At 32.1% G+C, this 11,031-nt stretch overlaps 2 protein-coding genes across 2 annotated transcripts; both read left to right on the top strand.

Annotated features, from left to right (window-relative positions):
• Window positions 1-1,712: 1,712 nt before the first annotated feature.
• On the top strand, window positions 1,713-5,226 carry LOC120576865 (uncharacterized). The gene is made up of 3 exons (XM_039827457.1): window positions 1,713-2,182; window positions 3,226-3,281; window positions 4,255-5,226. The coding sequence occupies exon 3, from the start codon at window positions 4,264-4,266 to the stop codon at window positions 5,113-5,115; it is 852 nt and encodes a 283-aa protein (XP_039683391.1). The 5' UTR covers window positions 1,713-2,182; window positions 3,226-3,281; window positions 4,255-4,263; the 3' UTR covers window positions 5,116-5,226.
• Window positions 5,227-5,312: 86 nt separating this feature from the next.
• On the top strand, window positions 5,313-8,099 carry LOC11442440 (uncharacterized). Its single transcript, XM_003622566.4, has 9 exons — window positions 5,313-5,369; window positions 5,454-5,715; window positions 6,092-6,702; window positions 6,794-6,970; window positions 7,052-7,156; window positions 7,249-7,312; window positions 7,414-7,509; window positions 7,610-7,712; window positions 7,820-8,099. The coding sequence occupies exons 2-8, from the start codon at window positions 5,635-5,637 to the stop codon at window positions 7,667-7,669; spliced, it is 1,194 nt and encodes a 397-aa protein (XP_003622614.2). The 5' UTR covers window positions 5,313-5,369; window positions 5,454-5,634; the 3' UTR covers window positions 7,670-7,712; window positions 7,820-8,099.
• Window positions 8,100-11,031: the final 2,932 nt, after the last annotated feature.

The following is an 11,031-nucleotide window of genomic DNA, read 5'->3' on the forward strand; positions in this document are numbered from 1 at the left end:
AGAGAGCAACATAGAGAGAAAAGATCAAGACGAATATTTATCATGGTTCACCCAAGAATATGGAATTACATCTAGTCCCCTAAAACTTGAGATATTTCTCCACTAAAATTAATCCTGATTACAAAATTTCTTAGACACCACGTCTAATCTTTCGTGCCCACCTTGAGGACTTCCTATAATCTAAAAACACTAAGAGTTTACAAGAACTTGATGTTTATTTACACTTAGGACTCAATGAGTGGTAAACTAATTTAAGCACACTACAAAAGACTTTGAATCTTAAGAATATTTATAAACACATAAGCAATTGGAAGATAGAAATCTGTAAGAATTTCTCTAAATGTGTTTGCGCTAAGATTATATGAGAGTTTTGCATAGTTGATTAAGTGTCGCTCTTGAGGTCTTCAAACACTCAAGGTCTTTTTATAAGAGACTCGAATAGAGTCGTTGTTCGAAGATTTTCCTGAGGATGAATCTTCCTTGAAAAGTTTCTTGAAATTCAAAATTCTTTAGCATTTACGTAGTTTCCCGATAAAAGATATTTCAAAATTCCTTTTTCTACTTTTAGCATTATCTGTTTCAACCAATTGTGTTTCCGAAAGAATTATCCGTTGTTGCACACATGTCCTTTTTTATTCCACCTATGACAATGTACTCCTGGAACATGGAAAGTGATGTTTCTTAAGAAGAGACAAATCTTAGTCTTTTTATTGACCATCTTTAGATAGAGATTTGTCGTTAGAGCTTCTCTTGGGTATCAGAGTTTCTCTTCTTTGTTGAGATCATTGACTTTAAAGGATATATATGGTACTGGACACTTGAACAAACTTTAGAGTACCAAATTGTTATTTTATACTTTGTTATCATCAAAACCATATATATATTGTTATAAAATCCTACTTCGTTCCCCATGATTAGGGTTTCAAATTGAAGTCTTGCTTTAATAGAAAATTTACATATGAATTTTATTCTATTGTCTTTAATAATCAGGGAAATTTAGGGTGTATGGATATATTATAAGATTCTTGTATGGTATGCTTCCTTTAGATGAAAAATTAGGAAATTCAACGGTTTACTCATTTACATAACATGTTAGAGTGCAAGTCCTCATTTTAATAACAATATAAATGTGTATGGAAGTCTAGAGGAGTGACTACCCATTACCATATTGCATGTATGACCTTTAGGTGTGATGAGGAGAACATAACATCTAAAGGGATAATGTCCCAAGAAGTTAACCACTTTAATACAATTATTAATTCATAATTGATTGACGTATTTGCAATAATCCAACAAAGAGGTAGAGGGGATTCAAATAATCCTAGATGTCACTAATAATCTGAATCAATATCCTTTTATTATTTCTGCAATCAAATCAACTCGTTTTGCGTAATCAAACCAAACTTGCAAATTCACTCCAATTTAATGTTTTAATTTATAAATTTATCAAATTGCCTAATCGAAACAACAATCTATGTGTAGAGGATAAATTACTTATATATTACTTGGATTCGTTTAGTGCACTTGCCAAGTTTATCATAAATCTTGAACATGTTAAAAATTAAGTTTTAGTGCATTTATTGCATATGATTTATAAATCCTACTCTCACCTTAAATACATTAAATTTATTAAGAGCACGTTCTCATTCTCATTCCTCATCACTATTAAATGTGTTGTATGTTTTCTTTTAGCACAAATAGTAAAGTGGTGATATAAAGCATTATAATTAAACCTCTCTTGAGTACATGAAAATCACTACTACAAAATATAGATTTAACATCAAGGGGGTTTTAGTTTTCACATCAGCACGGAAAATAACTGAAGGGAAAGATACACACTATGAGTTTTTACATCAGTTGACATAAGCACATGAGGGGAATTCCTTGTAGCATATAACATTTACATCAGTGGATTATTGAAATGAGGGGAAAGACACGCGGTGGCATTTTTGCAATTTGAGTGAAAACTTTGGCTAATTTATTACTACATCAGTGGGTGACAAGTGCCTGAGGTAAAAACAAATGTTCACCCCTAAAACGTATCGTCCAACGTCCAACTCTCTGTTCTTTCACTCTCAAACAGAAACACACCGTCCAACTCTTTCACTCTCAAAGAATCCGTCGAACTCAATCCCACTCTCAAAGAATCCGGTCAAACTCTCAAACTCTCTGTTTTCCTCCAGTGAGCTCTCTCTCTCTCTCTCTCTCTCTCTCTCTCTCAAATTGGGTTACGGTTAGGGTTTTGTAATTCAATTTTCGTTTTTGTTTTTCATTGCGGTTAGGATTTAGATGGTTTACCCTAATCCCTAATCCCTTTTCCAGTTATTCTGATTTTGTCATTGAATTCATGTGTGATTTGATGAATAATGTTAGAAACACACTTTAATCTAATCACTCACCGGTTGTTATAATAATACTATTTCTTAGAGATGGAAGGAAGGACAACAATTGTAAAGTATAAGGGGCTTGAAACTTTACAGTTTTAATATTCTAAAAGTATAGTTGAAATAAGTGTAAATGTAATGTAATGCTTGTCTTTCTTTTTTTCTCGATGAAGTGATGGATTGATTTGGAATTGGAATGAATGCTTTCTGAAGTAATTTACCCCACTTACCTGAGAAGGCTTATGGTGTTCTGTCAATACAATTCTAGAGTTTTGAGGTGATATATATAACTTCAATAATTCTTTGTTTCATTCCTTTCATGGATCATTTTAAACAAGCATACCACCTGACCCTGTTGTCATTTTTAATATTCAAGGGACAGATTGGATAAATTTTGATTTGATATTTGATCAAGGGTGTGCTAACTTTCGTTTTATCAATAAATGAATAATACTCTTAAAATTCTAAAGAAAGCTATAATATTTGTAATTTTATCCAATAAAATTTGATCAACCAATACATTGAAAAAATGAAAAGAAATTTTCCAAACCAACTTCATAGTGACAGTAAATTTACACACAAAACAAATGTTAGTTTTCATCAAATATTAGATCAGTTTAGATTGTTTTAATTCTGAGTAATGAGATCAGTTCGTAGACTCAACAAAATAAAATTGGTTTATTCTTTCCAATTAGTTGAATACAGTACTGTTTATTCTTGGTAATCAAATGCGATTGGGTAGTTGTGTGTCTTGAGAGAGAGTACAATTATGTCCATGCAATAATTATATGAATCTTAAACTAATATTTTCTATATTGTTGATCTGTTTATTTATTGTCAGGAGCACTCTGATCTTTACAACTGAATTGTTGGATTCATAACTCTAATTGCTAGCTGGTGAGTTTTATCTTATCCTTTTAATTACAATGTTTTGATGCATTAGTATATAACATTATTTGTTTACATCAGTCAAGAAAATGAGACTCTTTTGTTAGCAGAATGGCGCTATTTCGAGCAATTGCCTTTTGCTTTGCTTTGTTTAATGTTTGCATTACATTGAATACTAAGTCCTTTGTGTAGTGTGTACTCTTGGTCATATGTATGCCTACTAGTTAGTATTAGTATTGGCCTGTTTTGATTTTGTGACCGGTATGAGTAATATGAACAAAATAGCAATGTGCTTTTTGTAAGTTTGATTACTAGCAAAGCAAATGTTTTTATTTTGTAAAGTTTACCACATTATTCTGTTGGTTTGATACTCAACTAGTTTGCTTCTTTCTCTTCTCATATATAACTTGTTATATTCCCATTCATGATTTAAAAGATTAGATGCTCTGAAATAATTTTCTACTAAAAGAGAAACTTTGATTAAATGAATTTTGTAATATTACTTTGATTAAATAATTTTCTTGTCCCCTGTTTAAAAAGTTCAATCTTTTTTTAGAAATCACAACTTTGATCCTTTTCTTTTCTTTCATTTTCTTCGTTGATTCAGCTCAAAATGCATAAAATAAAAATGCAACCAAAGTAGTAATAATAAGTTCAATTTTCTCTCTCTCTCTCTCTCTCTCTCTCTCTCTCTCTCTTGGTTGATGCTGATGTTAGGGGATTTACTGCCCCACGTTTAGTTTGTCTTCTTTTTCAGGCTTCGGCCCTATGTAATTAAAAAAAAACTTAGCCACCATACTCACAATGACAGTTTTTGCGTGTCATCTAAGAAATTTCTAGCTAGTATTAATCTCGTACCTCCGTGTAAGTAGTTATGTTGCTTAAGCACCAAGTTTTTTACTTGGTCAAACTCCAAGTCTTCTAAGTTCTAATAGTTATGTAGGCATCACAATTCTTTGATTTAGCGTGTGTTCATTTTCAGTGCGTTATTATGGATCGTAGTTGGATGAAAGCTAATCGATTAAGTGAAGAGTTTGATAATGGAGTGATAGAATTTCTACAGTTTTGGGATGTGATCCATCCAGCACATTTCTTTATATTGAATAACACTGATGAAGTTCAACCTTACTTATCTACTCACAAAAATATTGTAAAGAGAAATTACCCCAAGATGAATGAGAAAGGGTTGTTAAGAGAGCATAATAAGAGTTTTTCCGATTGGTTTACAGAAAGATTTGCTAATGATGAAAGTGCCTCTGATACAATTAAATGGTTGGCACGTACGCCTAAGTTTAACATTATAACTTGGAGTGCATATGATATTAATAAAACTACATTTTATACAAAAGCAAAGGATGATAAAAGTACCATGCAAAATAGTGGGGTTATGGTTGTGGCTGAGTCGATGCACTTCTCTAGTTCGAAAGATAAAAACCCTATAATGGCATCTACACCATACTATGGGGTAATTGAAGAGATTTGGGAGCTTGATTATACTACATTTACAGTGCCTATATTTAAATGCAAATGGATTGATATTAACAATGGTGTAAGAATTGATGAATTAGGATATACACTAGTCGATCTTTCCAAGGCAGCTTATAGGGACGAACCCTTCATTATGGCATCCCAAGCAAAACAAGTGTTTTATGTCACGGATCCTTCTAACAAAAGGTGGTCAGTGGTTCTACAAACAAAAAATACTCATGGTAGTGATGAAACTCTTGATATCCCTGAGATTCCTTCTTGCTCAACAAATGTTACTACATCTATTGATGAGAACGAAGTAGACGATGTGCACGCTACTCGTTCGGATCATGAAGAAGGGATATGGGAGGACTAATAAGGTTTTAATTTTTATTAATAGTCACATTTGTAATATGAGATGTTTTAAAATCTGTGTATGTGTACATGTAAATTATATTTGGTAAATGAATTCAATGAATTGAGTTAAATAGATACATGGTTGATTCAACCAACATTCATCCTTTTTATATGTTATGAAAAAGTTTTCTTGTTTTGTCAACAGATACATGGCTGATTAAAGAACATATATGGAAGAGGTTCGTTGAGTCTCGAAATACAAATGAATTTAAGGTTTGTAGTAATTATATTTGATTTTTATTGTACATTTTTTTTATTTAATCAAATCAATTTAGTAATGATTTTTATTTATAATAGGCAAAAAGTCAAAAGGGTAGGGACTGTGTGGCTAAAAATATTTATAGACATACATTATCTCGTGGAGGATATGAACTGCTTCAGGAGAAAATGATGAAGGAAAAGAGAAAAGTGCTAGAAGAATCAGGAGATGTAGATGATATATTAAATGATGATCTAAGTCTATCTCCTCCATCACGTCATGATACATGGAAGAGAGCAAGACAAAAGAAAGGGGGAGAGTATAACATCAGAGGCTGCAAAAGTTGTTGCTGAGAAAATTGTATGTTGGTGATTTTAGTGTTCTCTAATATTTATGTCACAGTTCATATGTAGTGTTCTCTCTGTCTGTCTCTACCTCTATCAATTAGTTGGCAGAAGTTGCATATGATGTTGCTCATAGTTTGTTGACATGTTCGCACTGTCCTTTTAAAATGTAACTATTTTAAATTGGATTGAAATAAAACATGTATATAGATTAAAGGGTTAAACTAAATGTTCATTATTCAAATTCTGCTAAACACTGATGAATTACCAGCTACAGATATCTAATATTGTGTGATGATTAAAGCAGATATTTCTGATATATGGCTTGACACATCTACAGATATCTAATATTGTGTGATAATTAAACCATCAATTTTTTACAAAATATGTAGGATGCTCTAGTTGAAGAGACTGCCAAAGGCACCTTTGTTCCACAAGGACGTGACGATATCTTAACAAGGGCAATTGGGACAAAAGAGCATGGTGGTCGTGTCCGTGGTGTTGGACCAGGTTATACTCTGAGCAATTACTTTGGAAGGTGTTCACGTCTTACCCAAACCATAGATGTTAACCAGCATCTCTCACAACTTCAAACAAATCTCGAAAGACAGATTAAAGAAAAATTTGATGCAGAGTTTGAACAAAAGATGGCCGTTGAACGTGAGTTGATGCAACAAACATTTCTGGATAAACTTAAGACTATGGGTTTCACCCAAACCTTGCAAATAAATGAAGAAATTGAACATAGTAGTCCTCAAAAAGTTGATGTGCATGGAAGCACAAAAGGTTCTTGTACCGCTGCACAAGAAAATTACAAGGAGGACTTAACCATCGACAATGTTCAAAAATTGCTATGCATGGTTTTGAGAAGTGAAGAAGATATACGCATACCATTAGAACATGAGCCAAATACCGCAAGGTTTTTTATTCCAGCAAAGTGTATTAGAGAGTTGTTGGTGGGTAATGCTTGGCTTGACTTTTCTATTCTACAACTGTGGTGCACGTAAGTACATTTTTCTTTTTTACTATTATCAATATGGATTAGTAGTATATCCACAATTCAATATTTAAGTGTTAATTTTAAATTTGTCTAGGTGTATGCATCGTCTTTGTATCTCAAGAAATAGATCGAAAGTGTTTGGCATTTTGGACCCAGTATGCTTGGATTTTAATCCAGCTGATCCTAGTACTAAATCTAAAGTTCAGGGACACATACAAACTAGGTTGCGTGATTTGAACAAAGTGTGTTACTTAGCACCATATCTATTTAAGTAAGTATATATTTAAATTAATATTTTTCTTATTTATCTTTGATAGCTTAAACCTTAATAATTGTTCTTCTACGTATGCAGAGGACACTGGCAGTTAATAATTATTTGTCCCAAGGACAATAGTTTAGTTGTCCTTTGTTCAATGCACCGAGATCTTAATGAAGGAATGATTAAGATTGTTTCAAAGTAAGTGTATATTTTACGTTGTATTTGATATATTACTTCCTACAACACTAAAATGTATAACTTTGATGATTTTTTTAATTTGGTTGACACAGAGCTTTAGAGGTTCATCAACTTTGTCAGGGCAATAGAAAGAAGGCTAAATGGTTTCGTCCCAAAGTAAGTATGGTGTAGATTTTGTCATTTTTTTACGTTAATAAATGATTTTTTTTTTTATTATATGAACTAATCACTATATAAAAATGGCCATTCATTTGTAGCCAAGAAAGCAACCTAATGGCAATGATTGTGGATACTATGTGATGAAGAATATGCTAGATATCATCTCTGCTAATATTACTAAGTCTTGGATGGAGGTATTTTAATTTTATGATAACATGTTTATACTATATGTATTGCCAAATATAAACATATCCTTATTAATATTAATTACTTATATTAACCTACACATTGTAGGTATTCAATGATCCAACGACATTAACTGAAGATGACTTATATGATTTGCGAAACCAATGAGCAACTTGTTTTCTTGACTTGTATAACACGTAGGATTTACATGGTATGTTTTGAACGGACTTGTATCTGTCTTAATGTGTGGTGGTTTTGGTGTGTCAAGTGCGTTTATGCAGTTGAGATAACTTTTTCAATTGATTTTATTTTTTGTAGATGAAAATTGATTATGATGTGGCTGAGATGAGACATTGTCGGTGCTTACGTCTGAGATGAAATGAGATGCTTTTTGCAGCTGAAGCTTAGCATATTTACAATGATGATTTTGCTGTGGATTTTTTTTTTATTTGAAATTTCTGCCTAAAGTTGTTTTATTGGATTATTTCTAGCTATATTGTATTCATATCCCTCTTTTATAGATTGGAATATTGGCGTGGAAAATAGAGGATTGATTATGTAATATCCAATTATATAATATAACTTTTTTTTTTTGCATACAAATTATCCATAATTTGTTTTCATTTTGTTACTAAAAAAAAATAAAGAGCAGGTGTCAAGCTTAATTGATAAGCCATTTAATAGAAATATTTACACCAAAAAAAAAAAAAAAAATTTGTTTCACTACAGTGATTTTGAAAACTGATGTGAAATATACATATTTAACTTCAGTGGTAAATTTCAAAGTGGATCTATTACAACAGTGGAAGCGGAACTGATGTAGAAATTCAATATTTCACATCAGCCGCAACCTGATGTGAAAGGGTGTGGACTTACCACATCATGACACCTTACATCGGTGGTAAGCTGATGTGAAAACTCATTTCCAACTGATGTAAAAACTCATTTCCAACTGATGTAAAAACTCCATTCTGTAGTAGTGAATGTTGTGTTTGTTTTGTATCACCCTTAGTAACAAGGTCAAATAAAGAAACTTATCAATTATAAGAATTCATTCTTATTTTACAAAGTTTTTTTTTATTCCATAACCTTTCAAAAAAAAAAAAAAAGGAAAATTATTGTTGGATTTCATGTGAACTCTAGCGATGACAATTGTAATATTAAGCAAGGCTTCATTACACATGCAGAAATCACATGAATCCATCCTTGCAGAAATTCCAAAGAACAAAGAAAAAGGGGAGAGCTCGACTGGAAGGGAGAAGAAGGTAAAATTGGACTTAGTAAGTGAGTTAAATTGCATGTGGATTAAGTTGAATTTAAATGGATGAATTGATGAAATTGAGTGAGATGAGGTTGAGGTCGAGAGAGTTACAGAGAGGAGGGGAAATTCTGATTTGAAGAGAGAGAAAGTGAGTAGAGAAATGATTATAATATTGATACTTTTGGTGATATGAATAGATGAATTAATGATGACTTATTGATCGTAAGGATGTAAGTATTTGATAATGCAATTGTTGTGAATAACATAATTCGGGGTGATTGTTATGTTAATGTCTATGAGGTGAATTATGCATTTTCGAGTCCTTACTTGAAGTCCATGCATTCATAGTCATAAATGAGTTGATTTGAAGTATGTAAATGCGGGGTGTTTATTACATAGCTTTTGCAGAGCATAGATGCGGGGTGATTATTATGCTGGAGGATTCATTAACGGTAAAATTATCTCTGGAATCCTATGATACCACATGCATCTAGAAGAGTCTAGAACATAGCATGCATTTATCTATTGGTGAGTCGAGTCTTACTTGATTATGTGAATCGGTGTATATGTGCATTGGTGACATTTAGTGATTTTTGTGAATATTTGAACCAGACTCTAATTGTATACATTATTTGATTGTGCTTGTATACTTGTTGGCTTATGATGATGTTGAATTTATTAATCATGTGAAATTTGAAATTCTAGCGTAATTGTTTTAAAATGTTCTGTAAGATGTTTCAACGTTTATAATGTTCCGTTCATTTTTCCAACATCACGAATTAAACAGAAATAAAAACATGAAAGTAAATGACAAGAAAGTAAAGAACACAGTGAGTTTGTTGACCCAATTCGGTGACAAACACACCTACTATGGGGGCTACCAAGCAAGGAAGGAAATCCACTAGTGTAGTCCTTATTCTGTAGCTCTCAACAAACTCCTCATTTACACTAAAGACCTAGGACCTACCCGTATTGATTTCAACCTAGGAACTCCTAGATCTGACATCCCATCTCACTATCCTACAGTCAATCACAGCCCCTGTGATCTATCAGACTAACAACAACAAACACAAAGATGAAGTTACCTTCAAACAAAAACTACAACCTTGCTTAAAAGCTTTGGCGTAGAACACAAGAGTTTCCAACTCTACACACAGTCCTAAACATGTATCACATACGATACAAGAAAGGCTCGCAATAAAAGGTACTAAACTTGCATCAACATGATACAAGAATAGAACACATGAAGACTTAAAACCCTAAAAGCTAAAACTTTTTAGAATGATGGCTTGAATAATCAATTAGGTCTTGATGTCTTCCTTTTATACTGAAGCAGCACGGGTCAAATATTCTTGCTGGGCTTCAGAACAAAACAGATCTTCCAGCTGATCTACAAAACAGGAATCAAAGACAAATATGGAAAGTCCTAAAATATAGGAACATCTTTAGGAACGTCCAAAACAACTTCAAATATTTCCTAAAATATAATCACAACTTTAGGAATATTCCACAACTGATCCTGCAAAGATATGTGCGTTGCTTGATCAATAAGATAAGGACATATGGTTTCCTTAAATAATAAAGGCACGCGTACAAATAATCAAGATACATGGCATGTAACACCCCGTTTTCCAACTTAAAAATTCCACATATAAATCAGAGTATTTCAACATATACGGAATGTCACACTTCTTTTCATAAAATCATAAACAGAATAAATTAACTATTTATCCTTCAAATTTAACAACATAGCCTTTATTACTTCGCAGCGGAAATTATTTCAACATTTTAAAACAACCTTGGCACAAAAGCCTCAATGTAAAATCTTATAAAATTATTCCAATAACATGTTCATAAAACTTCATAAAATAATACGTAAGGAACAGAAAGCAACAACAAAATTCTCATTCCGTTACGTATCAGAGTGTAACGCCCACTTTCGTTTAATTATTTATTTAATCGAGTTTAGGCGATTATATTATATTTTTATAATATATGTGTGAGTTTTGTTGATTTAAGATGATTTAAGTTGATTCGGATGATTTGATGTGTTTTGATGATTTGATAAGATTATGAGACTTATTTTATTTTTAAATAAAATAAGATTTGATAAGAAAATAAAAATATTTAGTTGAGGGCTGTTTTGAGATTTTAGAGAGTTTTTGGGGAGAAAGTGAGATAAGATAAGATATTAGGAAGAGGTATATAAGAGATAGACCTAGTTTTAGAAAAAACATTGTACGTACGACTGTTTTGGAGAAAAAGGGAG

Source organism: Medicago truncatula, chromosome 7 (assembly GCF_003473485.1).
Source record: "Medicago truncatula cultivar Jemalong A17 chromosome 7, MtrunA17r5.0-ANR, whole genome shotgun sequence".
Taxonomy (NCBI): domain Eukaryota; kingdom Viridiplantae; phylum Streptophyta; class Magnoliopsida; order Fabales; family Fabaceae; genus Medicago; species Medicago truncatula.

What these genes read in the sequence shown, in the direction of transcription:
- LOC120576865 (XM_039827457.1), top strand. Translation starts at nt 4,264, where the DNA reads ATGGATCGTAGTTGGATGAAAGCTAATCGATTAAGTGAAGAGTTTGAT.
- LOC11442440 (XM_003622566.4), top strand. Translation starts at nt 5,635, where the DNA reads ATGATACATGGAAGAGAGCAAGACAAAAGAAAGGGGGAGAGTATAACA. An exon ending in AAGTTGTTGCTGAGAAAATT is followed by an intron (nt 5,716 to 6,091) that starts GTATGTTGGTGA and finishes CAAAATATGTAG; the next exon opens with GATGCTCTAGTTGAAGAGAC. An exon ending in TTAGCACCATATCTATTTAA is followed by an intron (nt 6,971 to 7,051) that starts GTAAGTATATAT and finishes CTACGTATGCAG; the next exon opens with AGGACACTGGCAGTTAATAA.